At 42.9% G+C, this 26,631-nt stretch overlaps 1 protein-coding gene across 3 annotated transcripts; it reads right to left on the bottom strand.

The window, feature by feature from the left end:
* On the bottom strand, nucleotides 1-26,085 carry socs7 (suppressor of cytokine signaling 7). Of its 3 annotated transcripts, XM_080879419.1 has the most exons (10): nucleotides 24,067-26,085; nucleotides 23,412-23,491; nucleotides 20,272-20,382; nucleotides 12,664-12,798; nucleotides 12,367-12,512; nucleotides 11,938-12,106; nucleotides 4,781-4,909; nucleotides 3,082-3,217; nucleotides 2,518-2,661; nucleotides 1-2,367 (listed from the first exon to the last, which is right to left on the bottom strand). In XM_080879419.1, the coding sequence occupies exons 1-9, from the start codon at nucleotides 25,602-25,604 to the stop codon at nucleotides 2,541-2,543; spliced, it is 2,565 nt and encodes an 854-aa protein (XP_080735545.1). In that variant the 5' UTR covers nucleotides 25,605-26,085; the 3' UTR covers nucleotides 1-2,367; nucleotides 2,518-2,540. The 3 variants fall into 3 exon arrangements, with proteins under 3 accessions (XP_080735545.1, XP_080735546.1, XP_080735547.1); XM_080879420.1 differs by lacking the exon at nucleotides 12,664-12,798; XM_080879421.1 differs by lacking the exons at nucleotides 12,664-12,798; nucleotides 20,272-20,382.
* Nucleotides 26,086-26,631: the final 546 nt, after the last annotated feature.

Genomic DNA, 26,631 nt, shown 5'->3' with positions numbered 1-26,631 from the left:
GATTTTGGCCCATAACATCACACAGTTGCTGCATATTTGTCAGCTTCACATTTATGCTGCAAATCCAAAAGGATTGGAGGGCGTTTGAGCGCAGTCAACTAATTTTCACGTTCAGAAAATCCGTTTGAGATGCTCTGAGCTTTCTGATATGGTGTGCATGGTACACCATGGTCACAAAAGGATTGACATGGTCAGCAACAATAATCAGGTAGCCTATGTAATTTAATAGATGCTCATTGATACCAAGGGGCCCAAAGTGTGCTAAGGAAACATATCTCAGACTATTACATCACCTCCCCCAGGCTGAACCGTGACTACAAGACGGGATGGATCTATGCTTTTATACTGCTTACACCACATTTTGACCCTCGTCATTCAACTGTTGCAGCAAAAATTCAGACCAGGGAACATTTTTCCAATCTTTCCATTTTTGGTAGACGAATGCAAATTGTAGCCTCAGTTTGCTGTTTTTAGACAGGAGTGACACCCAGCTTCTCAAGGTTCAGCGTGTTGTGCATTCAGAGCAATTTCCCTCTGCATACCTATATTGTAAAACATGACTATTGGGGCAACTTTAAAGCAGAATGGCAATTTCCTCTCACCTCTGGCATCAAAAAGGCATTTATAGCAGCTCACTGGATATTTTCTCTTTCCTTTTTTTCTGTGAACCCTAGAGATAGTTCCCCAAAAGTTAATTCTGTTCATCTGGACGTTTTCAGTGGGAGAAATGTTTCGTCACTCGTCCAAGTGACTTCTTCAGTCTCAGCAGACTGCAGGTTTCCCCAATCTTATAAACAGTACATTTGCATAATGACTGAAACTAGCTCCACTGAAGGAACAATGGGCTGTGAGATAGACCTAGACCTAGAGATAGTTGTGTGAGAGATGGCCTGTCTGGCACCAACAAAGAAATCACATTTTTCCCCCATTCTGATGCTCAGTTTAAACTTCAGCAGGTGATAATGACCATGTCTATATGCCTCAATTCATTCGAGTTGCTGCTATGTGATTGGCTGATTAGATATGTCTTAATGGGCAGTTAAACAGGGGTACCTAACAAGGTGGCCAGTATGTGGACCCAGATTAGTTTAGGATGCTGTTTTAAGAAGATCAAAATAGTGTCTACCATGTTCTTATTTCAATTAAATAGATATTTTTAACAATATGACACAAAACGTCACAAAAAAATCCCTACAAACATCCAGTGATGACTATATATTGAAATGCCTATAGAATAAGCATACCAGCTGCCTTCTAAATGGTTGCTCATAAGCAACACTTACACTCAGCAGCTCTGACTACCAACAGGTAAATCTCTGGGGACCATAGGCTTGCCAACACAAACAAAATGAGGATAGCACTTTTGGTTTCCTGGTAGCTACCGCAGATGAAATCGCAGACAGTATCATATTGTGCCTATATTGTTGAGAGGCCAAAGACAAAGAAGACTTAAAGCAAAACAGCTTGTATCTCAGAATAAACTCAATGGGTTTTAGCACTCAAAGCTCATAGTAGGTTCACATAAAGTAACAACAGTTGGCTAGCTATTTACCCAATAGAAGTGGGTGTTTGTTTGTTTTTTAAAAACAAGGAGTCCAGTTTAGAAAGTTGGGTTATAGCGAAAAATGCCTATTGCCACTTTTAAAAAATAGCTGGCACACTGATTAATGTATAATAGTGAAAATAACCAGTGCTGGTTGCTGCAAGTGAAAGCCACAGTCAATACTCTTAATATATTCCATATACAACTTATACAACTTGAGGAGTTCCTCAAATTGTGTCATATAACATTAGATGAGTTTAAATAAAATGAAGAAATTTACTCACGGGATTTTAAAAAAGCAAAAAACGTTTTTTAGCTGATTCATAGGGTCCAACTTTTGGGGTTCAGTTTCAGATGATGAAGACACCAAATGATTTGACAGGCCTCTGTGGCCCTGCCTCTGTGTGTATACCAGCACTGAGGACATCTTTTAATCCAAAATCCCTTTTTTTGACAAAATGGAAGGAAAAACAAGGAAATGGCAGCAAACAACAGTTGTACAAATTGACCAGTGCATTGTGTTTTAAAAGTCCATTTCAACAGGTTCAGGAAATTGAGTTCATAATTCAGGCTCTGTTTTTGTGCCTGTCGACATGTTTTCAGGTGAGCGTATCTCTACAGTCCCTCCTCAGAAGTCACTGAGTCCACTGCATATGCACCACGATTCAACTGCAAGCACACATCATTCCTCTCATTAGTCCAAATCCACACATAGGAGGATCCATCCCAGTCACATTGGACACACAGATTTCCAGGGACTCTGAATGGCCGATGCTGGAAGACTGGTAGACCAGTACAGACAGTACAGTCCTCCACAGCAAAACCTGGAGATGAGGGTAAAACTATGTATATTAATGCTTTATATTAAGATTTCACCTGAGCATCTCAGTCACAGGATCAAAACATCGTTGGATTAGAACAGTACTATTTACCACTCTAGAAATCAACAGCATGCTGTTGATGAACTAACTCACTCGAGCTGAGAAGAGCTCTGCTGCTACGTCTGCGACTCGGCCTCCTGCCCTACTCCCACTACCCTCCGGATGCTCTTGATTGACAGGTACATCTCCTCCTCAGGGTCATAGTAATAAAACTTACTCAGGTAGGAGATCAGCGGTCTGGAAAGAGGTGAAAATACAGGCAAAAAATCAGTATCAAAATCAAAAGCTGGATTACTGAATGTAGAGATAAAGAAACAGAACAGAAGACACAAAAGTTTTAAACATCAGCACAAAGAATAAATGAAAACCAACCCAGGATTTTTCAAAATATCTCAGCTTTTGGTTGGATACCAATGAAACTATGCTAACACATACTGTTTTTATGAAAAACAAAATGTACCGCCTTTTTCTCTACCTGAATCATGTGGTTGGAGGTTGCTAGGTTAAAACCTCAGTAAGAGCTATAAGTGAAAACCCATCAATAAAGAGTCTGTTAAAACCGTTCCAACACCTTGGAAAACAGCAGCATTGTTCAGGATGCTGGCTTTCCACTCCTGTATATTTCAGCAAGTATATTTCCCAGTTGAAACCGAGTACCTGGGCAGTGGAAGCTCTTGGATGTGGTCGATGCGGACTATTTGTCGGATGCAAAAGCGACAGAGATGTTGAAGTGACTTCACGTTGCTGAAGCGAGACACAGGATACAGCAGCTGAACCGGAGTGGGAGGTAGTCCTGGGACAGAAAGAAACATTTTACTCAGTGAAACATTTTAATTTGCCCTTTCCCAATTTTGCTTTGGGCACTCTGGTGGCCCAGTGACTAACATGTAGGCGTCCTTCACAGACTTTGTGTCCTCTTGTCAACTGTTGTGCCTGTAGCTTAATGGCCAAAAATTCTTACAAAAACATAGTTTTATTTGTTTTGAGACTTGCAGGACTTTTCTTAAAAGAGATGCTGGTTTCCAGCTTCATAATTTTATTCTTGGAATCTACTAGAGCAGCATTTTCATTTTATTTACAGTTAATTCTTATTTATTGTGTACTTTCATGGCTTTGGGATGGTGTATCAGTTCATCCAACTCTCCTTCGGCTCTTCCCCTTTAAGTCAGCTTCTCTTAGTAAACAGGATATCTGATCTCACTGGCATCACGCAGACACAGAAGTAGATCAAACTGTGTGAAACTCAGTGCTTAGAGCAATGTGAAGTATAAACTTCTGGATTACAGGGATTGATTGTACATACACTTCTCTATCAGCATAGGCATCCACCGCTTCAACCTCAGACCACTTCGACACAACTCACAAATGAAGATCATTTCTGTGGAGCGATGCTTTCAACTAACCTGTTGCATGTGAGTCAAGTATTCGCGCTCTTTTAGCTCCATTTTTGGTCTCTACAGACGCCTGAGGGAAGTACCTGTCTCTTTAGCTGCTAAAAGCAATAGATTTTTGGAGCTTTTGCTCTGGCTGAAAATTATATTATCGTGGGAATAGGAATTAAATAAAACAGTAGAGTTGTAGCTGTACAGGGAAGCAATGAGCTGAAATTCAATATAAAGCTCCCTACAGCCCATGGTAGAAGCAGATGCAGCTGGTCCGTTACTACAAGACTCCTCACACATTTGATGCATGTGAATGTATAGACTATAGGCTCTCTGAGCAGCCTGATTCTGTCATGTTTAGCAAAGATTATTCAGACAGGTGTAAATAAAGTATTTGCTAGACTAGTAGAGGAGCAATCCACAGGAAATTGGTGCTCGGTGAGTATTTCTAGCTCAAGATTTAGTTTAATATAAATATAACAGTAAAAGATTCGTTTCAATCTGACTCAGTTATGTCTGATAACATTTTGCACAGATATATTTCCCAATCAGAAGATGCTACCTTACTTATTGTCATTTAGGTGTGATGCAGTAAACTACAGTGAATTGTGCGATATAGGTTGGCCTGAGGTCCACATGCATCACATCTGTGTCGGCATGATTCTCATCAGGGGTAAATCTGCTCACGGCTCAATGATATGTGTATAAATCGCACAGGTGGATGCAAAGGATACAATAGCATACAGTTACACTATAGTATACACAAACTAGTGTAAATTTACTGTAAGACATAAATGACCAGATACCTTCACATGAGCATGATGCAAAACCTGAATGTAGACATAAAAATGGTACATATATAGCTATTCTCTCCTCTCCTCCCGGTCTCTCAGGCACTTCTCACTAAGGGGTGATTCAAATGTTTTTTTGATCAGTTGGAGCTGGGTGTTGATATAAAGCCTGTGTTGTTTCACCTGGGACTCTGGAGCGGAGGAAGTAGAGGAATTTCCCATTTTTGGAGTGCATGATGGCTCGCTCGATGAACTCCACCACAGAGTGACAGCGGTCCTCAAACTTCGGGTGACACCACAAACTGAACGTCCCTGCAGGCAATAAAAGAGGAATAGTTTCCTGTATGTACTGTATCATGTGTACTTTTTCAATATCTATAAATCGTACCCACATGAGTAACGTTTTTATAAATGCAACTGAGATGAAACTGTTCCTGGATAGTTCTAAAGAGACTAAAGAGAACAAAAAATAAAGCTACACAACAGGAAATTTCCATCAGCCTGTGCAGCTTTAAGATGTAAATCATGCTCTTTAGGCCCTGGAAATAATGCAACTTTAAAGGTAAAGTTCACCACTAAATCACTTTCACATACATTTCTACTGGCTTGAAGCGCTATTTATCCTTTTAGATGGCTTTGATGTGAGGTGCCCAGTTTAGTAGAGCTTTGTGGAGCACGAGGGGCCAGAAAGCACAGTTAACACACTCAGCACCATTGCAGAAATCATGACAAAGTTGCTCAGAAAATCCAGAAGCCTTTTCGTAAACAGTTTCATGCAGGAGTTGTTTACTTTCTACTACCAAAAAAGGGCATGCAGCTAGCAAACATTACAGCTGTCACACTGTTGTGCATATGAGCCTCTGATCACAGGGATACGCAGGCCTCATGCTGCATAGTAATACAGCTGGCAAGTTTAAAAAAAAAGAAAGTGTCATGGTTCTGGGTCATTTGACCTCTAGATAGTCTTGAGCTCCATGTTCAGTATGTTTAGTTTTGCTTCCCCTGTGGTGTCATGTTCATTTGTATCAGCTGTGTTCTCCAGGTGTTTCCACTTCCCTCATTGCCCTTCTGTGTATTGAAGTCCTGTCTTCCTTTGTTCCTTGTCAGGTCGTCTGTTCGTCTACCCGTGTCTGCTCTCCTTGCCGTGTTCATGGTCTGTGGTTTTCCCACGCTCTCTGTGTTTAGATCTTTGTTTAGTTTTTCCCCACTTTAGGTTTTTGGTTAGTTTATCTCTGTGTTATTTTGCCTTTGTTTCTCATATTTCCTGCCTCAAGCGTTTGCGTTTGAGTCCTCTTAAATAAATACAGGGTCTGCTGCCGCAGACACGTGACAAAAAGAAATATTAAGGTAGAAATTACTTTAGAGCAGTTCATAATTACATAATACTGAATAAAAATAATTTACAAACAGCCAATATGTGAACAGACAAATGCTATGAGTGATTCGACTTCCTGTTGACTTCACAGTGGTTCTTTCTCTTGAAGCCTTTCTGCCCTCAGTTCATGCTGGGTCATGATGCATTCATGCAAACAAGATTGTACTGATGCGAACATGTTGTGTCAGTGAAGGCTGCATATCTGTATAATGAATGTGTTTTCAGCCATGATGCTGTGGCCATGTAATAGTGACTCATTAATGTACAGCCCCAGTTATGAACATCTGCATGGGAGCGTGCGTACTGGAGTATGTGACCAGTCACACATTCATCTTTGTACAAGTCACCTTGTTAGTTTGTCACACATGTGAGGCGTGTGCATGTGGCGCCATGTGAGTTATTCATGCTTCATGAGTTTTGGTTTCAATTTGCTCGATCTGTACAGGCCTGTCTGCTTACACATAATGTTTTCAGATCTGTCTATATGTTTACTGTAGACAGATTGCTATATTACTGTATGTAAGTCTGTATGTACAGGGAGTGCAGAATTATTAGGCAAATGAGTATTTTGTCCACATCATCCTCTTCATGCATGTTGTCTTACTCCAAGCTGTATAGGCTTGAAAGCCTACTACCAATTAAGCATATTAGGGGATGTGCATCTCTGTAATGAGAAGGGGTGTGGTCTAATGACATCAACACCCTATATCAGGTGTGCATAATTATTAGGCAACGTCCTTTCCTTTGGCAAAATGGGTCAAAAGAAGGACTTGACAGGCTCAGAAAAGTCAAAAATAGTGAGATATCTTGCAGAGGGATGCAGCAGTCTCAAAATTGCAAAGCTTCTGAAGCATGATCATCGAACAATCAAGCGTTTCATTCAAAATAGTCAACAGGGTCGCAAGAAGCGTGTGGAAAAACCAAGGCGCAAAATAACTGCCTGTGAACTGAGAAAAGTCAAGCGTGCAGCTGCCAAGATGCCACTTGCCACCAGTTTGGCCGTATTTCAGAGCTGCAACATCACTGGAGTGCCCAAAAGCACAAGGTGTGCAATACTCAGAGACATGGCCAAGATAAGAAAGGCTGAAAGACGACCACCACTGAACAAGACACACAAGCTGAAACGTCAAGACTGGGCCAAGAAATATCGCAAGACTGGTTTTTCTAAGGTTTTATGGACTGATGAAATGAGAGTGAGTCTTGATGGGCCAGATGGATGGGCCCGTGGCTGGATTGGTAAAGGGCAGAGAGCTCCAGTCCCACTCAGACGCCAGCAAGGTGGAGGTGGAGTACTGGTTTGGGCTGGTATCATCAAAGATGAGCTTGTGGGGCCTTTTCGGGTTGAGGATGGAGTCAAGCTCAACTCCCAGTCCTACTGCCAGTTTCTGGAAGACACCTTCAAGCAGTGGTACAGGAAGAAGTCTGCATCCTTCAAGAAAAACATGATTTCCATGCAGGACAATGCTCCATCACACGCGTCCAAGTACTCCACAGCGTGGCTGGCAAGAAAGGGTATAAAAGAAGAAAAACTAATGACATGGCCACCTTGTTCACCTGATCTGAACCCCATTGAGAACCTGTGGTCCATCATCAAATGTGAGATTTACAAGGAGGGAAAACAGTACACCTCTCTGAACAGTGTCTGGGAGGCTGTGGTTGCTGCTGCATGCAATGTTGATGGTGAACAGATCAAAACACTGACAGAATCCATGGATGGCAGGCTTTTGAGTGTCCTTGCAAAGAAAGGTGGCTATATTGGTCGCTGATTTGTTTTTGTTTTGTTTTTGAATGTCAGAAATGTATATTTGTGAATGTGGAGATGTTATATTGGTTTCACTGGTAAAAATAAATAATTGAAATGGGTATATATTTGTTTTTTGTTAAGTTGCCTAATAATTATGCACAGTAATAGTCACCTGCACACACAGATATCCCCCTAAAATAGCTAAAACTAAAATCAAACTAAAAACTACTTCCAAAAACATTCAGCTTTGATATTAATGAGTTTTTTGGGTTCATTGAGAACATGGTTGTTGTTCAATAATAAAATTATTCCTCAAAAATACACTTGCCTAATAATTCTGCACTCCCTGTAGGTCTGTAGCTTATCTACTGAAATGGTGCTAATAGACTTTAAAACAGCTCAGTCAATTATATGAAGATTTGTCTCATTTATATTAAAAAAATGCCAAATATACAATGACACTTTTATCGAACTCAGATTTTTGCATACAGTGCTTCCCGAGTTTTGTATAAAGAGACATTAGCCTTTTTAATGTTGCTGATTTTGTCTGCTGGGTTGAGTCAGGTACAGTCTGTTTTTACTCTGTTAATTTATTGCAAACTACAGTTTGGAATCCAAAACAAATCCCCCCACGGGGACCAATAAAATTGCTGATATGATGAAAATGACTTCATCTCATCTGTAAGTCAAAGCCTTCTACTTGTCAGCTAGATGCCATTCCTAAAGTTTTGGTTAAGGCATGTCTACCTTCTTTGCTTCCCCTCATATCTGCTATCATCTGCTCTTCACTTACCACTGGAACTGTTCCTGCTTCCCTCAAAATTGCTGCCATCACCCCAATATTTAAAAAAAAAACTGGTCTAGATCCCAATAATTTTGAGAATTTTCGGCCTATTTCCAATCTACCATTCCTTTCAAAAATTCTTGAGAAAATAGTTGCCACACAACTCCACTCACATTTAACTAATAATAATCTGTATGAACAGTTCCAGTCCAGCATTGAAACAGCACTTATAAAATTAACCAATGATCTTCTTATGGCAGCTGACTCCGGTTTACTTTCCATTCTTATTCTCCTCGATCTGAGCGCTGCTTTCGACACTATTTCTCACTCCATTCTCCTCAGTAGGTTAGCCTCTATCGGTCTCTCCCATACTCCACTAGCCTGGTTTAAATCATACCTGTCTGATCACACTCAGTTTATTCAACTCAAATCCTTTACTTCTCAGCCCTTTCCTCTGACCACTGGCGTGCCCCAGGGATCTGTCCTGGTGCCCCTTCTTTTCATTATCTACCTTCTACCGCTTGGACATATTTTCCGTAAATACAATATCCAGTTTCACTGTTCTGCCGATGAAACCCAGCTTTATCTGTCCACTAAACCTGATTCTGCTCTTCCCCCATCCTCCCTCACCCTCTGCTTAGCCGAACTAAATTCATGGTTCTCTTCTAATTTTCTCAAACTCAATAGTAATAAATCCGAGCTCCTCTTGGTCGGCACTAAATCTACATTATCCAGAACCAACAGTTTCTCTGTTACTATCAATAACTCGCCGGTCTTCGTTTCTTCCTCTGTGAAAAGCTTGGGTCTCATCCTCGACAGTACTCTATCTTTCAATTCAAACATTAATAACGTCACTCGGTCTGCATATTTTCAATTGCGCAACATTAATCGTCTCCGTCCTTTTCTCACCCCACATGCCACTGCCATTCTTGTCCACAGCCTTGTTACTTCCCGGATTGATTATTGTAATTCACTTCTTTTTGGTCTTACTCAGAAATCCGTCCACAAGCTCCAACGCGTCCAGAACTCTGCTGCCCGTATCATCACCAGGACCCCTTCTGTCCACCACATCACTCCTGTCCTGCAGCAGCTTCATTGGTCAAATATCGTATCAATTTCAAAATACTCTTGTACACATTTAAGGCTATTCATCATCTTTCTCCTCCATATCTCTCTGATCTGGTTCAGATCACCGCCCCATCTCGATGTCTTAGATCCTCTTCTTCCCTTTCTCTCTCCGTCCCCTCCCCTCTTCTTGCCACCATGGGGAGCAGGGCTTTCAGCTGCTCTGCTCCACGACTCTGGAATTCTCTACCTCCTGATTTAAAAATTTCTCTTCCTTCACTCTCTCTTTAAGTCCCAACTCAAAACTCACTTGTTCAAAATAGCTTATCCCACATAACCTCTCCACTCTGCTATTGTAAATTTGTTTTATGTCCTATACTTTTATGCTGCTTTTTTTATTCTACTGTGTACAGTGTCCTTGAGTGTTCTGAAAGGTGCTTTCAAATAAAATGTATTATTATTATTATCATTATTATTATTATTATCATATCTTATGTTGCTTTACATAAGATACTTTACACAACAAAGTTCTATAAGTGCAAACTTGAGTAAAATCGTGCCAAAGTATTTTCTCCAGAGGCAAACATTACGTTTTTTGTGCTTTTATTCCACAAATGTATCTGTGTGAACAGTCTGACCTTTTTTTGTTATTTGCTTTCGGTTCCACATCTCATTTTTAGACTCAAACTGTATAGCTTGTGCACTTTGTATGCTATACTTGGCTCTCTAATGCATAAGGTGTTGTTTGGAACCTGCTGTGTTTGTCTGGCAATCACGAGTGTGGCAATAAATCAAAGTCTAGATAAACATCTTCATCTTTAATGATGAAATTTTTGACACATTAACATTTATTAACATGTTGCATCAAGATCCTTCTCTATGCCTATGCTCACCTGCAGCGTATGAATAGCATGAAAACTGCTTTTGTTTGGCAGCTCTTTCTAAATACACTTCGCACTAAGTGAAGAGTGGCTAAAGTGGAATATAGAGTACAGTTTGATGTGCACATTTGTGTATCATACTTAGCTTGCGTGTGTGCATGAAGGTCTTACGTGACTCATTGTGGTAATATGTGCTCACAAATATCCGCGTTACACGCCTGAGATGTTGAATAACCATCATATGGGACTGTGTGAGTGGGTGTTTGTGTGTTTTTTGAAGCTCTATCTTTCATTTTAGATTTATAGTAAGAATAAGAAGAATAAGAATAACTTGACATAACTGTGAATCAACCTCTTAATACAGTTGTAACTTGCGAGACTTATACTTTATCTTCTACAAGGTTTTGTAGCCCTATATATATGGAATATTTGCCAACTGAGGAGCACCATGAGGATTAGATCCTTTATTGGATTTAATGATGTAAAGTGTTTGCACTTCAACATTACTTGATACTCTTCTTTTATCAATTTCATGCTGACAAATATGAGATTGGTCAGAATGCAAAGATAAATCTTTACCTCCAAAACCTTAAAAGTCTGAACCCCTCATAGTCTGAACCTACTATGACTGTCCACAGAAAAAGAAACACACAGACAGAAAAGGAAGGAGGGCAAACTCTCTAACAGAATAAGCCTGTAAATTCAGTCCAGTACAACTTACCCAGACCTCTGAGCTCTATCCTAATGCTACCCATAATCTATAAACTCTATAAAAACTAAATAAGAACCAGAACTGAATAATAATAAGTCTTACTAGAAAGATAATGACATCAAAAAACTAAAACACAACACATGGCACATGACACCAGCTATCAGTCTGAATATCTTAATGTCACTTTCATATCAGATACACAGAAAATCTTTGTCCAGTGACATCGCCGAAATATTTTTGAATGCAATGATTCCCTCACAGGAAAAGCTAACACCATACTACATGGAAACAATGCACATTAATAATCTTAGAAAAGGACTGGTACAAGTATCGTCAAAGCAAAATCTATCTTAACCTTGCAAGCTGGGAAGATGTGATAAATACAGCAGAATGGTCAGTTTATAATAAACAATGTGGATTCTAATTAATTAAGATAAGACTGAAAAAACAGTTTGTTCTGTCGCCTGAAGCATCATTGAAACCGTGAATATATAGCTGACTACAAACGCAGCACTGCAGCCTCGCTTTGTCCATTTAAATTGACTAATAAGCTGGTTTATAGTGTAGCATCACTGCTAGTGTAGAATGGTCATGTTAGGAGGATGTTTTTCTTTATCTAGTTCAGTGGATTACTCTAGAAAATTGCCTCTGTTAAGTTCATAAATAATCCCATCTGAGACGTGTGTGTGTGTGTGTGTGTGTGTGTGTGTGTGTGTGTGTGTGTGTGTGTGTGTGTGTGTGTGTGTGTGTGTGTGTGTGTGTGTGTGTGTGTTTCTCACCTCTGTAGTGCTCCATGCGAGTGTGGTGTGTGACTCCCTGTGATCTGAAGCTGAGGCTCAGGATGTACCGAGGGTCTGAACTGTCACGAACCAGGAAGGATCCGTCTGGTTTACCCTTCAGCTTCATCTCCGCATCCTCCCAATTCATGGGACCCCAGTACCAGCCGCACTGCAGGTTGAACCCCCAGCCCCCAATAAAAAACAAAGAACCCCCCCCCAAAACAAAAACAAACAAAAAAAAAAACAGAGAAGCATTCTTAGTTATGCTTTTCTTTTCTCTGATCAATAACCTTTGGAAATAACCTCTACATAAACAGATTGTAAAGCCATCCCAAAAAACAGAAGACCTTGTACATTTTATGGATTTATAGGAAGTTACACTTTGTATAGTTGACCATACAATGAGAAGCTACATCAATATCATCTTACCTTCTCCAGTTCTCTCAGACTGGCGGTGAAGTTGCTGGCTTCCGACCGCCGCAGGGCACACAGCATGGGGGGTGGGGCCTGTCTGATGGGGGGTGGACCATCAGCTGATGATGGGTTGGAATGAGGAAGGGCCCGTAGGAAAGCATCTATATGAGAGATGTTAAAGGTGCCAGATGAAGCATTTTTAACATAAACATGTCTATACTACTAACTGACGCACATTAGCTGATTATAATGAGAGCGGGAAGTCACTAATCTCTGACCACAATTCCCATCATCCCTCGGGACAGATCTTACCATTGAGGCTGAGACTGTGCTGGATGGTAGTGTGGGAAGGAGGAGGAGGAGGAGGGAGAGGCAGAGGAAGAGACTGCAGAGAGGCGCCCATGACGCTCACTAGGAAAGGCCCAGGCTGGGGCCCGGCTATGTCGTCTGGAAGAAGCGCAGGAAGGAAGGGAGGAAGGCAAAGGAGGTAAATGAAGACAGTAGGGAGGAAGGAGAGAGGAACGACCGAGAGAAGAAGAAAGAGTGAGGAAGAGGAAAAAAGAAAAGGTGTTAGGAAAGGTGAAGGAAGGAAGGAGGTTTTGTCAGCACCATCGACAGAAAGTCTCAAGCTCGGAAATGAAACTTTACCACCTTTATAATTGACAAGTATTACACATAAAGACCAAAAACAACCACGCATTTATCCAAATCCTATGAGTGTAATCAAACCTAACACATCCTGCTAGGTTGTCTAAAAACTATTAAATAAAAAAAAATACATAAATTAATATGCAAACAAATGCAAAAAAGGGTATTAAAAATAAGTGCAGGCATTATCAAATCAAATCACTTTTATTGTCACATCACATGTGCAGGCACACTGGCACAGCACATGCGAGTGAAATTCTTGTGTGCGAGCCCCACAAGCAACAGAGATGTGCAAACACAACAACACAAACGAGCAAAATACAAGAATGGCCAACCTGACACTAATAAATATATGTACAATATATAATAGTATATGCATTTCTGGATGTGTATACTAAATATTTTCCTACGTGTGTGTGTGTGTGTGTGTGTGTGTGTGTGTGTGTGTGTGTGTGTGTGTGTGTGTGTGTGTGTGTGTGTGTGTATACACATTTTTACAAATTAAATAGTTAAAAAAAAAAATAATAATAATAATAATAATAATAATAATAAAATATATAAAATATACAGAGTTGAATATGTGCAAAACAAGTGGCATTTATATACAGTGTGGAGTGCATAATGTTGAAGTTCCAGTAGTGAAGCTGAGGTGTCTATGACGTGTTCAGCAGTCTGATGGCCTGGTGGAAGAAGCTGTCTCTCAGTCTGCTGGTACGGGACCGGATGCTGCAGAACCTCCTTCCTGATGGAAGCAGTCTGAACAGTTTATGGCTGGGGTGACTGGAGTCCTTGATGATCCTCCCCGCTTTCCTCAGGCACCGCTTCCTGTAGATGTCTTGGAGGGAGGGAAGCTCACCTCCAATTATCCGTTCAGAGCACCGCACTACTCGCTGGAGAGCTTTGCAGTTGTAGGCGGTGCTGTTGCCATACCAGGTGGTGATGCATCCAGTGAGGATGCTCTCAATGGCACAGTGATAGAAGGTCCTGAGGATGCGGGGGCTCATGCCGAATCTTTTCAGTCTCCTGAGAAAGAAGAGGCGCTGCTGCGCCTTCTTCACTGTTTTGTTTGTGTGTACTGACCACGTAAGATCCTCAGCCAGATGTACGCCAAGGAACCGGAAGCTGCTCACTCTCTCCACAGCAGCGCCGTTGATGGTGATGGGGGTGTGTACTTCTCTGCACCTCCGGAAGTCCACTATCAACTCCTTTGTCTTTGCGACGTTGAGGGTGAGATGGTTGTCTTGACACCAGTGGGTCAGAGCGCTGACCTCCTCCCTGTAAGCCGTCTCATCACCGTTGGTGATAAGACCCACCACTGTAGTGTCGTCCGCAAACTTCACAATGATGTTGGAGCTGTTAGTGGCCGTGCAGTCGTAGGTGTAGAGTGAGTACAGGAGAGGGCTCAGTACACACCCCTGTGGAGCACCAGTGTTCAGTGTGATGGGGGATGAGGTGATGCTGCCCAGTCTGACCACCTGGCGTCTGTCAGACAGGAAGCTAAGGATCCAGCTGCAGAGGGAGCTGCTCAGTCCTAGATCCTGCAGTTTCCTGTCCAGCTTCGAGGGAACGATGGTATTGAATGCTGAGCTGTAATCTACAAACAGCATCCTCACATACGTGTCTCTCTTCTCCAGGTGTGACAGGGCAGTATGTAGTGTCAGGGCTATGGCATCATCAGTGGACCTGTTGTGGCGGTATGCAAACTGTAGAGGGTCCAGTGAGTCGGGTAGTGCAGAGCAGATGAAGTCCCTGACCAGCTTCTCGAAGCATTTGCTTACGATGGGGGTCAGGGCTACAGGTCGCCAGTCGTTCAATGAGGAGATGGTGGAGGATTTGGGTACAGGGACGATGGTGGCCATTTTGAAGCAGGCTGGGACTACAGACAGAGAGAGGGAAAGGTTGAAGATGTGCGTGAACACTCCAGCCAGCTGAGCCGCGCATGACCTGAGGACGCGGCCGGGAATCCCGTCCGGACCAGTAGCTTTGCGTGCGTTCACCTTCCTGAAGCACATTTTATTTAATAAAATGTCCATTTACTTCCGGTGTGTGTAATGTATATTCTTTTCCATTATTTATTTGTATTCTAATATATCAATCAATCAATCAATCAAGGCTTTATTCGCCACGTGCAGGTTGCCCTGCGGTGAAATAGGACCCCCCTCCTGACCTTACACACACAACACAGACATCACATGGGGATACAGGTCGGAGATCGGTAGCGTTACAGAAAAACACTGAAATATACACTACAATGGGAAAGTACAAGAGGAAAAAAAGAGACCTCTACTCTACTGGGCTCCTGGGAGGACAGCATGAGAACAGGAAACAAAAAAACTCCTCTGCACAAAAAAGCGCATAAATGCCCACAGCACAACATTATGGATCCCGTGACAAGCCACAGGGTCGGGTGGGGAGTGAGGAGTAATCCGACTCAAACACAGCAGCCATCCTGCCCAGCGCCGAAAGGGTGTCCGCATGAAGTGATGGTGCTTTTTACTTTAGTGCGAACAGCTCATGTGAATTTCAAAGCTGTTTTAACAGTCCAACACTGGTCTCTCAATCTCGCGTTGGAGAGCCATGAGCTTCTCCATGATGTTATCAAACTTGCCTCTGTGATGTTGTCATTCTTGTGCTCAAAGAGCCGATTCTGAGAACTCACGACCACAGTGAGCCTCCCCAAGATGTAATCCAATTTGCGCTCAGAGATGTTATTCCGAGCGAGCCCCTCCAGATGTAATCCAGTTGGCACTCAGAGGTCTTGTTCTATTCACAGCAGTTTCTCAGCACCATTTTGAGAAACTCACGCCTCTTCCCATCGTTTCAATCCCAGCGGGCAGCTTTGTGGGGGTTTGAACAGCCGGTTCTGCTTTCTTAATTCTTCGATAAGTCAGGGCCAAGCCAGCTCCGATCAGAACCCTGTTACCATGGTTCCGAATAGGTAGATATCTTCAGCACTCAGGCTCACCCGAGCCCAGACCTCTCGTTGAGAAAGGGGTGTCAATTGCATTTAGGGACCAGTTGATCCAATCCATAATTCCTCTTTTAGGTTTTAGAGAACAGACTGTGAGAGAATGTGCCAGGGAAAAGTAACACAAAAAACACAAGACTAGACAAGGACATAAGAGGCTAAGCAGGGAAGATAAGGGAGAGGAGGAGGAGAGGAGAAAAGTGCGACCGCCTTCGTTATATATATATATATATATATAACACCCAGCACGCCCCTGCGGGCAGTTTATCCTTCAAGCTCGGGTCCTCTACCAGAGGCCTGGGAGCTTGAGGGTCCTGCGCAGTATCTTAGCTGGACAGAGATCTCCGATGTTATTCCCGGGATATGCTGGAGCCACTCGCCTAGCTTGGGAGTCACCGCACCTAGTGCTCCGATTACCACGGGGACCACCGTTACCTTCACCCTCCACATCCTCTCGAGCTCTTCTCTGAGCCCTTGGTATTTCTCCAGCTTCTCGTGTTCCTTCTTCCTGATATTGCTGTCATTCGGAGCCGCTACATCGATCACTACGGCCGTCTTCTTCTGTTTGTCTACCACCACTATGTCCGGTTGGTTAGCCACCACCATTTTGTCCGTCTGTATCTGGAAGTCCCACAGGATCTTAGCTCGGTCATTCTCCACCACCCTTGGGGGCATCTCCCATTTTGACCTCGGGACTTCCAGGTTATACTCGGCACAGATGTTCCTGTACACTATGCCGGCCACTTGGTTATGGCGTTCCATGTATGCCTTGCCTGCTAGCATCTTGCACCCTGCTGTTATGTGCTGGATTGTCTCTGGGGCATCTTTACACAGCCTGCACCTGGGGTCTTGCCTGGTGTGATAGACCCCAGCCTCTATGGATCTTGTGCTCAGAGCTTGTTCTTGTGCTGCCATGATTAGTGCCTCTGTGCTGTCTTTCAGTCCAGCTTTGTCCAGCCACTGGTAGGATTTCTGGATATCAGCCACCTCCTCTATCTGTCGGTGGTACATACCGTGCAGGGGCCTGTCCTTCCATGATGGTTCCTCGTCTCCCTCCTCTTTCTTGGGTTTCTGCTGCCTGAGGTATTCACTGAGCACTCGGTCAGTTGGGGCCATCTTCCCAATGTATTCTTGGATGTTCGTTGTCTCATCCTGGACTGTGGTGCTGACACTCACCAGTCCCCGGCCCCCTTCCTTCCGCTTAGCGTACAGCCTCAGGGTGCTGGACTTGGGGTGAAACCCTCCATGCATGGTAAGGAGCTTTCTTGTCTTTATGTCAGTGGCTTCTATCTCCTCCTTTGGCCAGCCTATTACCCCAGCAGGGTACCTGATCACGGGTAGGGCGTACGTGTTGATGGCCCGGATCTTGTTCTTACCATTCAGCTGACTCCTCAGGACTTGCCTGACCCTCTGCAGGTACTTGGTGGTTGCAGCTTTTCTAGCGGCCTCTTCATGGTTCCCATTCGCCTCCCCAAGTACTTGTAACTGTCCTCTATGTCTGCAATGTTGCCTTCTGGTAGTTCAATCCCCTCAGTTCTGACTACCTTCCCTCTCTTTGATCTCACTGAGGGGGATCAGGCCTATGCAGAACAGCAGTGGGGACAGAGCATCTCCTTGGTAGATCCCGCACTTGATGGTGACTTGTGCTATGGGCTTGGAGTTGGCCTCTAGTGTTGTATGCCACATCCCCATTGAGTTCCTGATGAAGGCTCTTAGGGTCCCATTGATCTTGTACAATTCTAGGCATTCCAGTATCCAGCTGTGGGGCATTGAGTCATAGGCCTTCTTGTAATCAATCCAGGCAGTGCACAGGTTGGTCAGTCTGGTCAAGTTATGACAAATCAGACTATAAGGCAAAAAGAAAGTGCAGCTTTATGGTTTCATGGACAAAAGAATTTCTGTGGCTGCAATATGACGAGCTAAAAAACAACACGCACAAGGGTTAGGGTTAAATTTAAAAACTGTACTTTTGTGTTAAAATATATATTTATAATTTTAATAAATGACAAATTAAAAAGGCATGAACTTTTTTTTTTGTATCGAAAAAATATCGAACCGTGACACCAAAGTATCGAACCGAACCGTGAATTTTGTGTATCGTTGCACCCCTAATATATATATATACACACACACACATACACACATATACACACACAGTGGGGCAAAAAAGTATTTAGTCAGCCACCGATTGTGCAAGTTCCCCCACCTAAAATGATGACAGAGGTCAGTAATTTGCACCAGAGGTACACTTCAACTGTGAGAGACAGAATGTGAAAAAAAAAAAATCCATGAATTCACATGGTAGGATTTGTAAAGAATTTATTCGTAAATCAGGGTGGAAAATAAGTATTTGGTCAATAACAAAAATACAACTCAATACTTTGTAACATAACCTTTGTTGGCAATAACAGAGGTCAAACGTTTACTATAGGTCTTTACCAGGTTTGCACACACAGTAGCTGGTATTTTGGCCCATTCCTCCATGCAGATCTTCTCGAGAGCAGTGATGTTTTGGGGCTGTCGCCGAGCAACACGGACTTTCAACTCCCGCCACAGATTTTCTATGGGGTTGAGGTCTGGAGACTGGCTAGGCCACTCCAGGACTTTCAAATGCTTCTTACGGAGCCACTCCTTTGTTGCCTGGGCGGTGTGTTTTGGATCATTGTCATGTTGGAAGACCCAGCCTCGTTTCATCTTCAAAGTTCTCACTGATGGAAGGAGGTTTTGGCTTAAAATCTCACGATACATGGCCCCATTCATTCTGTCCTTAACACGGATCAGTCGTCCTGTCCCCTTGGCAGAAAAACAGCCCCATAGCATGATGTTTCCACCCCCATGCTTCACAGTAGGTATGGTGTTCTTGGGATGCAACTCAGTATTCTTCTTCCTCCAAACACGACGAGTTGAGTTTATACCAAAAAGTTCTACTTTGGTTTCATCTGACCACATGACATTCTCCCAATCCTCTGCTGTATCATCCATGTGCTCTCTGGCAAACTTCAGACGGGCCTGGACATGCACTGGCTTCAGCAGCGGAACACGTCTGGCACTGCGGGATTTGATTCCCTGCCGTTGTAGTGTGTTACTGATGGTGACCTTTGTTACTTTGGTCCCAGCTCTCTGCAGGTCATTCACCAGGTCCCCCCGTGTGGTTCTGGGATCTTTGCTCACCGTTCTCATGATCATTTTGACCCCACGGGATGAGATCTTGCGTGGAGCCCCAGATCGAGGGAGATTATCAGTGGTCTTGTATGTCTTCCATTTTCTGATGATTGCTCCCACAGTTGATTTTTTCACACCAAGCTGCTTGCCTATTGTAGATTCACTCTTCCCAGTCTGGTGCAGGTCTACAATACTTTTCCTGGTGTCCTTCGAAAGCTCTTTGGTCTTGGCCATGGCGGAGTTTGGAGTCTGACTGTTTGAGGCTGTGGACAGGTGTCTTTTATACAGATGATGAGTTCAAACAGGTGCCATTCATACAGGTAACGAGTGGGGGACAGAAAAGCTTCTTACAGAAGACGTTACAGGTCTGTGAGAGCCAGAGATTTTCCTTGTTTGAGGTGACCAAATACTTATTTTCCACCCTGATTTACGAATAAATTCTTTACAAATCCTACCATGTGAATTCATGGATTCTTTTTTCACATTCTGTCTCTCACAGTTGAAGTGTACCTCTGGTGCAAATTACTGACCTCTGTCATCATTTTAAGTGGGGGAACTTGCACAATCGGTGGCTGACTAAATACTTTTTTGCCCCACTGTATATACATATAATATATATATGTATCCTCTTATTTATGTGTTGTTGTTTTTTTTTGTTTAGTTCACCTCGCAGCAGTAGAAAACATCATCTACCAGTCATTACAAACTGTATTACCAAAAAAACAAAGTCAGTGGAAGTAAAAATAGACAAACAGGAAGACTAAATGTTTTTCCCTCTTCTTTGCTATCGATTGAGTCACTGCATCCAGATTTCAAATTAAATCTGTAGATTGCTGTTGACCTTTCAAAAGCTTCCACAATCAGATTACAGCAGATTATAAAAATTCGTCTGTGTCTGAGTTTCCAGAAATGTCCGGCGGTAACCAAAACTACTAAGCAAGACAGAAATATTAAGAGAAACTGCCTGGGCTTCAATTCCATCTGAGTTATAGCCCAGCTGCAGTGAAGCTCTCTGAAACCAAAAGCTTACAAAGGTTTGTTTTTTTATGGGCTTTATACTTCATGGATACTGTAAGTGAACTACTACTATTGGAAGAAGACGAGAAGAGAAACAGAAACTGACAGGAAGTAGAGAAAAGTACCTAAGAGACTGAGACTTCGACGAGGAGGGGGTGGAGGTGTAGGTGGGTGTGGGTGTGGCGTATTCGCCCCTCGCCGTGAAATATCCACATCCACTAGAGAAACGGTCTCACCTGAACACAGGAGGAAGAAAAGATAAGAAGAAATTGAGAGAAAGAGGAAAGTGAGCAGACGGTAAGACAGTGAAAGGGGCTGTGCTTTGTGAACCTGTAACTGTGTGTTGTTTTGTCTGTGCTGCAGCATGCCATTAAAGCTGCACCAGGCAGGATGTTTATGGAAAATTACACCCAGCTAATCAGCCTAAATCACTACAATAAAGGAGAATATCCCCTCTCAGCTAATTGAAATGCTGCACATTCAATGTTTACCGAAGTCAAACCCTGCAGTAGGGCATGGTTGCTGGCAGCGAAAGAAACAAAATCAAAGGGTTAAGAGCCAAACCCTCAAGAGCAGAAAAAGCTGGACTTGCCCACATCCAGTCTCAGCCACCAACATCGCTTTAGCTCGCTTTTTGGTTGTGAAACATCACATACAGGCTGGGCTGGTAAACATGAGCAAGCCATGGGCACAGCTTCAGGGTTTTGAAAGTCCCCAAGATTTCAAACGAATCATCCTCACAAACTCTGCAACATGAAGCAATGCTGGGTGCAGCTTTAATGTTTTGGTCTAATTGGAGGTTGTGAAGCTTGTGCTCACAAACTCCAAAAATTCTCAGTCTGTGAGTAATGTGGGAGACTGCATAGAGGGAACGTCAGAGGCCGCCATAGGTGCTGAATCAAGTTTTGCCTTATGAGCCACAAACCTTCTCTCCCTTTTTACCTTTGTGTTAAATCAGCTTTTATCTACTGCACCAGTTGCAGTTTTAGCATGTAGTGTTTTGGTAAATTGTGAGATGACCATGTTGGGGTCTCACTGACATCATAAAGCTCCAAAAGTAGAAAAAAAACTGAATGAAACTGACCATTAGATCTTTTTGAAGACTGAGATTTGTAGCCACAGATATTACTTTTATATACAATTACATCATTATCTGAAGCATGGAAAAAAGAACACAGCAGGTAACTTTAACAACATTTGGTCTCACTATACTCTCCAGTGTTATAGGATCTACTTCAATATTTATAGTTGTAAACACTCGCCATACTTAATATCTAATCTCAAGACGTAACATAAAAGTACTTTATATCAGGTTCATGTTGACTCAGTTTCACATTCTACTGCCCCAAATGTTTTCTACAGCACTCGCTTCTGTCAGTCTGCCCCAGGGCAGCTGTGGCTACAACTGTAGCCTCCACCAGTATGTGAATGTGAGAGTGAATGATTAGTGGAATTGTAAAGCACTTTAAGGGCACCGAAAAGCGCTATATAAATGCAATCCATTATTATTATTATTATTATTATTATTATTATTATTATTATTATATGTGGCTTAATCTGCACTACTACAAGTGCACTACTTACTCCTGTCTAAATAACTTGTGCGTAAAAACGCAGGGCCAGCTGTTTTTTGGACTTATTTACAAGTTGATAAAATAAAACTACATTTGTGAACATTTTACATCTGCAGTGGGAATTAATGAGTTTAGATCAGTAATTCAAAGAAGTTTGTCATTTGGAGTGAAATGTGCTTACTTGTTTCTCTTATCTTGCAATGTTTGTCCAAAAAAAGTTAAAAGGGTGAAAGAAAGATAAAAACTGTCTAATTTTATTCTTATGACTTGCTAACTGTGCATATAGGATGGAAATCATAGGCTTTATAGGGCTTTTCGTGTTATACATTTGTGCTAATCTTGGCTTCTTGCATCAGCTTCTTGGATAGAAATGAGACTGGAAGTGTCTTCCAGTGTATCCTTGGACTGCCTGGCTTTGGCATCAAGCTAACATTTTTACTAACATGTGGAAGTGTTCCACCATTGTAACATAAGATTGTTCTTCTTATGTGTTTTGGGTGACAGACTGGATATGTTTGACAGGTATGTGTGATTTTATTAAGAAAAATATTCCCCGAAAAAGTTCTAAAACAAACTCCAGACTCAGCTTTAAATTAATCTTCAGACTGTCACGTTACATCATTTCATCTTTCAGAAACAGGACCCTGTTTTGGAGGAGGATTATATTTTTGTGATGGGATTCAATGTGAAAATTTCAGATATGTACAGAGAGAGAAGGGGTTATGTGAATTAGTTACTACAAATTAACGTCAAAGATAGTAAAGGCAGACATGAAGAATTTTTAAAATTTTAAAAATTTTTAATTTTGTTATTTCTGCTGAATGTTTTTTAACTTCAATCACTGAAAACAATATTGATCGTATTATACTGTTTTTTGTTTCCATTTAAATGATCAAAAGAGACCATTTTCACTCAAGCCCCACCCACTTGCTAATTAAAACTCCTTTCTAATGAGCAGTAGCCAATCAGAAGAAAAGTGGCTTAAAACAAGATTGTTCTTAATAAAGGTGTAGGTGCTAAAACAGCTTGTCTTATGAGTTGCACCAACACTCAGTGCAAGATGGAAAAGGATTGTTTAAAACCTCCCAAGTAACATCCAAGAATAAAAATATAGAGCTGGAAATGAGCATAATATGTTCCCTTTAAACATCCATTGTTTAGTTTTATCAGCCCCAAAGCCTAAAGTAGATTTTAAGGTTAATTACCAGCTTAAACAACATGTGCTTCGATTCAAAGTATGAATGGTTTGCCAAATGGAGCTGAAGTTGTGTAATTATTGCAGCAAAGAGTATATCTGCTCCTCTTTTCTGGTGAAAAAAATAAAACTTAATATCTTAAAGGCTCCTCATGTGTACAGTCACTGACTCTGTTAAATCACACCTCTGCTCAGGTTATTGTTGGATGTGCCAGGAGCTTGACACAACATTCCTCCGTTTTGTCGCTTTTATGTGACAATAAACTGAATATTTTGACGTGGTTGTGGCTTCTTTCTTTTTTTTTTTTTCTTTTTTTTTTTTGGAAAAAGGAGTACATTCAGAATTCATACATTTCTTTCTCAAATTAACAGTTATACTATTATGTTGATTACTTACAAGCTTATCAGAAGGTTTGGGTGATGGATATCAGAGGGGTTTTCCTCTCTGAGCACAAAGCTGTGAGAGAATCAAAACCAAAGCCAAAGCAACCCTTACCAGTGAAAGTTGAGAGAGAGGCAGAGAGGGAGGCTGGGGAAAAGGCACTGTGGGCCCTGGTCAGTCTGGGCTGGCTGTGGCTGAAGAAGAAGAAGAAGAAGAAGAAGAAGAAGAAGAAGAAGAAGAAGAAGAAGAAGAAGAAGAATTATGAGAAGAGAATTAGATTGCAGAAGAAGTATTAGTGCAGTCTTTAATAGTGTGTGGGTCCTGCAGCTCTATCTCTCTCTCTTTTTGCATTTTCTGTTTGATGCTCTTAGCTCCAGCACTAAAGACTTCTAAAGCTATGTTTTTTAATCATAGCCTGCCTTCAGTGTGCTGCTGTGAATAATGACTTAGCTGTGAAGACAATAGAGGGTGACAAGCCAGAAAGGTTAGAACAAAATCTCAGCATCTAATAACATGTAGCACCAAAAAGTTCTAAAAGAAAGATCTGGCAGATGAGAGAGTTCAAGCCTCTGGAAATCAATGTTCAGCTTACAGAAAAGGTTAGGATGTTTCACTGGCCGAAATTTAATAATGGACTTCCTATTTCGTATGTTAGGTTAGACTTTTTAAAAAGTCTCTGACCTACATGTATTAAGACAGCTTTTATGTTTTTAACTTGCTATGTTTACTTGTTCTGACCCTGACAGAAGATCTGTTTAGGATTTCTTACTTGTCTGCATCCTGCTCAGCACCCGCTGCACACGCCATGTCCACCAGACTCCCGGCAGAAGATACTGAATAAGTCACTGAGGGCCTTTTGTCCAAAAGGTGACTGGAGCCGCTGCAGCTTTTAGTCCGGAACAATTTGCTCAGTCTGATCTTTAACGAGCCCTTTTTTGACTTCCCTGGAACTTTGAGCATCTTTTCCCCGCCCGTGGCCCTGCCCGTGGGAGTCCGGGGCGCACTGGCGCACCGCTCCGGCCGCCTTCTGGGTGTCGATGCCTGGCTCAGGTTCGGGCTTGTGGCCCAGGGCGAGCTCTGGGCCGGGGTAGTCGACGATGACTTGGCTGAAGCATGCGTGACAACCTCTGTATTCCCACAGCTTACCTGCGAGAGCCGGCCGGATAAGTTCCCGTGGAGGCTGCACACCTGCGTGGCAATGTGCGCCGCAGCCGCTGCTTCTGTCGCCGTCTCCTCCACCTGCCTCCTCAGTTCCACTTGAAAACTGCTGATGGAGAAAGCCCCGGACATTTTCTGAACTATTTCCCTTTTCCTGTTGAGTAAAAACTCCCGGCGTCCGTTTTCATCATCTGCCTCATCCTCCGGACACTCGTCCATGTCCAAACCGTCAACGTCCCCGTTCCCCAGCCCTTCCAGCACCAACAATGCGTCGCTAGTCTCTGTTGGGTCATCGCCGGGCTCTACTCCCCCTCCTGCCGGCCTATGTGCACTCTGACACGAACAGTGTGGGAGCTCGCCTGCTTTGAACAGCATTTTGGGTACCGCGCCAACCCCAAGCTCCCCGAACCGCCGGGCCAGCTCAAACACGGCTCCTTCCCTGTCCCTGGTGGCGCATCCCCATTTAGAGTCAATCACGGTGAGAGGGTTAGATCTCTCCGTCAACACGGGCCACTCTGGCGTAGTGGCGATGAGTCGATGCCGGTGGCATAGCTCAGCCGCTCCCTGCATCTCCACAGAGGCTGGCGAATGCGCTCCCCATGTCCGGTCTAGCAGGTTCTGCTGCTGCTGCTGAACCTCTCTGACACTCAGAGTGTTGTTATTGACCGCTGGGCTGGAGCAGCCAGATCCCGGGCTCTGATCCAGAGCATCCCTCGGCTGATTCCGACGGTCTAATTCCAAAATCCCCTCTCCGTTCCGCATTATATTGGAGAAGACTAGCAACTGAGGCCGTAGGCCGGGGCTGGGAGCGAAGTCAAACCCCTGGGCCTCCATGGAGCTCTGCGGCGGCGGAGGCGCAGACAGTGTGGCTCGGCTCTCCGTCACCCCAGAGTCAGGTGCAGCCGTGCCCTCGGTGCTCGGCTGTGCTTTGTTCAGGTGGCTGCTGGGATGCTGGAGGCCCTCCGTTGGATCTCGGCTTATATCCAAACCCGCTTTGACGCCGCTGTGAGCCAGGACCTCCTTCCCCAGCCCTGCCACCACTCCTCCCGGCGGCAGATTCCCGTTTTCTGCGTCCAAGCGGTCATCCTCGGCCACGGAAACCAGGCGCATCAACACAAAATCGGGCGACATATCTTGAGCGTTGTTCATAATTGTTCGTCAGGATCACGAAACGAGAATTGCTAGGCGATCTGCTCTTCACATAGCTAACCGCATAGATCTCGCTCCTATAATAAAGAAAGGACCAAGCCGCTGCTGCCTCCCATAAATAGGCTATGAGCGAAAACGTTAAAAAAATATATCAGGCGATGTTTTCATCCTCCTCCTCCTCCCCTTCGCCAATGCAGCGTCCGTTAAATATGTTGAAGAAATGCGTGCAGTTTGCTCCGGGCAGCAGGCGGACCCCTGGGTCAGACATGCGGTCTGATTTCAGTAGAATAAAAGCCAGCAGAGTCTCCGGTCAGTGACCACAGTCTGCCTCTCTGTTCCGAGCCAGGCCCCACCCGCTCCTCCTCCGCTCAGCCCATAATATCACTTTATGATGAGAACCATAAATTCGACGACAGCATCTTAATATCACAGAGTTGGCCTATCCAGCCTCACATCTGAACAACTGATTTTTGGTTTTCCGTCTTCATAAGGGGACGAGGGAAATATACAAATAGCCTACAGGCTACACATGTTTTTCCCCCTTCCCCCCCTAGACATTAGTACAGCTCTTAAATGGATTTCAAAGACAAATAGAATCGCCCTCAATATTTTCATAAAGAGGTTGTTGTAAGCCCGAATCTATTAAAGTTGCTTTTAGTAGATTTTCACAGGTTATCAGAATATTTAATAAAAAATAAAAATAAAAAAGCAGTGTGGAAATGTATGCAGAAACACTAGGAAACAATTTCACGCTCCTTATGCTCTCATGAAGATGGATTACCCTTTTATTTATGAAGTAGCAAACTGTGCAAAAGTTTTTGCGCCAAAATAGACTTGAAGTACCAAAATTAAAAGTAGTCATTATGCAAAATATCCCTTATCAAAATCATATTACTGGATCATAATTATTGACTCATTAATACATATATGATTTTAATGTTGCACCTGCAGATGATTTCAATCATTAATGCTATGTAATAATACAGCATCATATGATTTATATCTTGAAATCTGCAAATTAATAACT

Source organism: Rhamphochromis sp. 'chilingali', assembly GCF_963969265.1.
Source record: "Rhamphochromis sp. 'chilingali' genome assembly, chromosome: 4".
In the NCBI taxonomy this organism is placed as follows: Eukaryota; Metazoa; Chordata; class Actinopteri; order Cichliformes; family Cichlidae; genus Rhamphochromis; species Rhamphochromis sp. 'chilingali'.
This window is presented reverse-complemented; position numbering and strand designations above follow the sequence as displayed.

Bases quoted from the DNA above. Each gene is read 5' to 3' on its own strand.
- socs7 (XM_080879419.1), bottom strand. From the start codon at position 25,604: ATGAACAACGCTCAAGATATGTCGCCCGATTTTGTGTTGATGCGCCTG. The intron at 12,107-12,366 runs GTAAGATGATAT...TTCAACCTGCAG, and splicing joins GTCTGAGAGAACTGGAGAAG to TGCGGCTGGTACTGGGGTCC. The intron at 3,218-4,780 runs GTGAAACAACAC...TTTCTGTCCCAG, and splicing joins CCTCCGCTCCAGAGTCCCAG to GACTACCTCCCACTCCGGTT.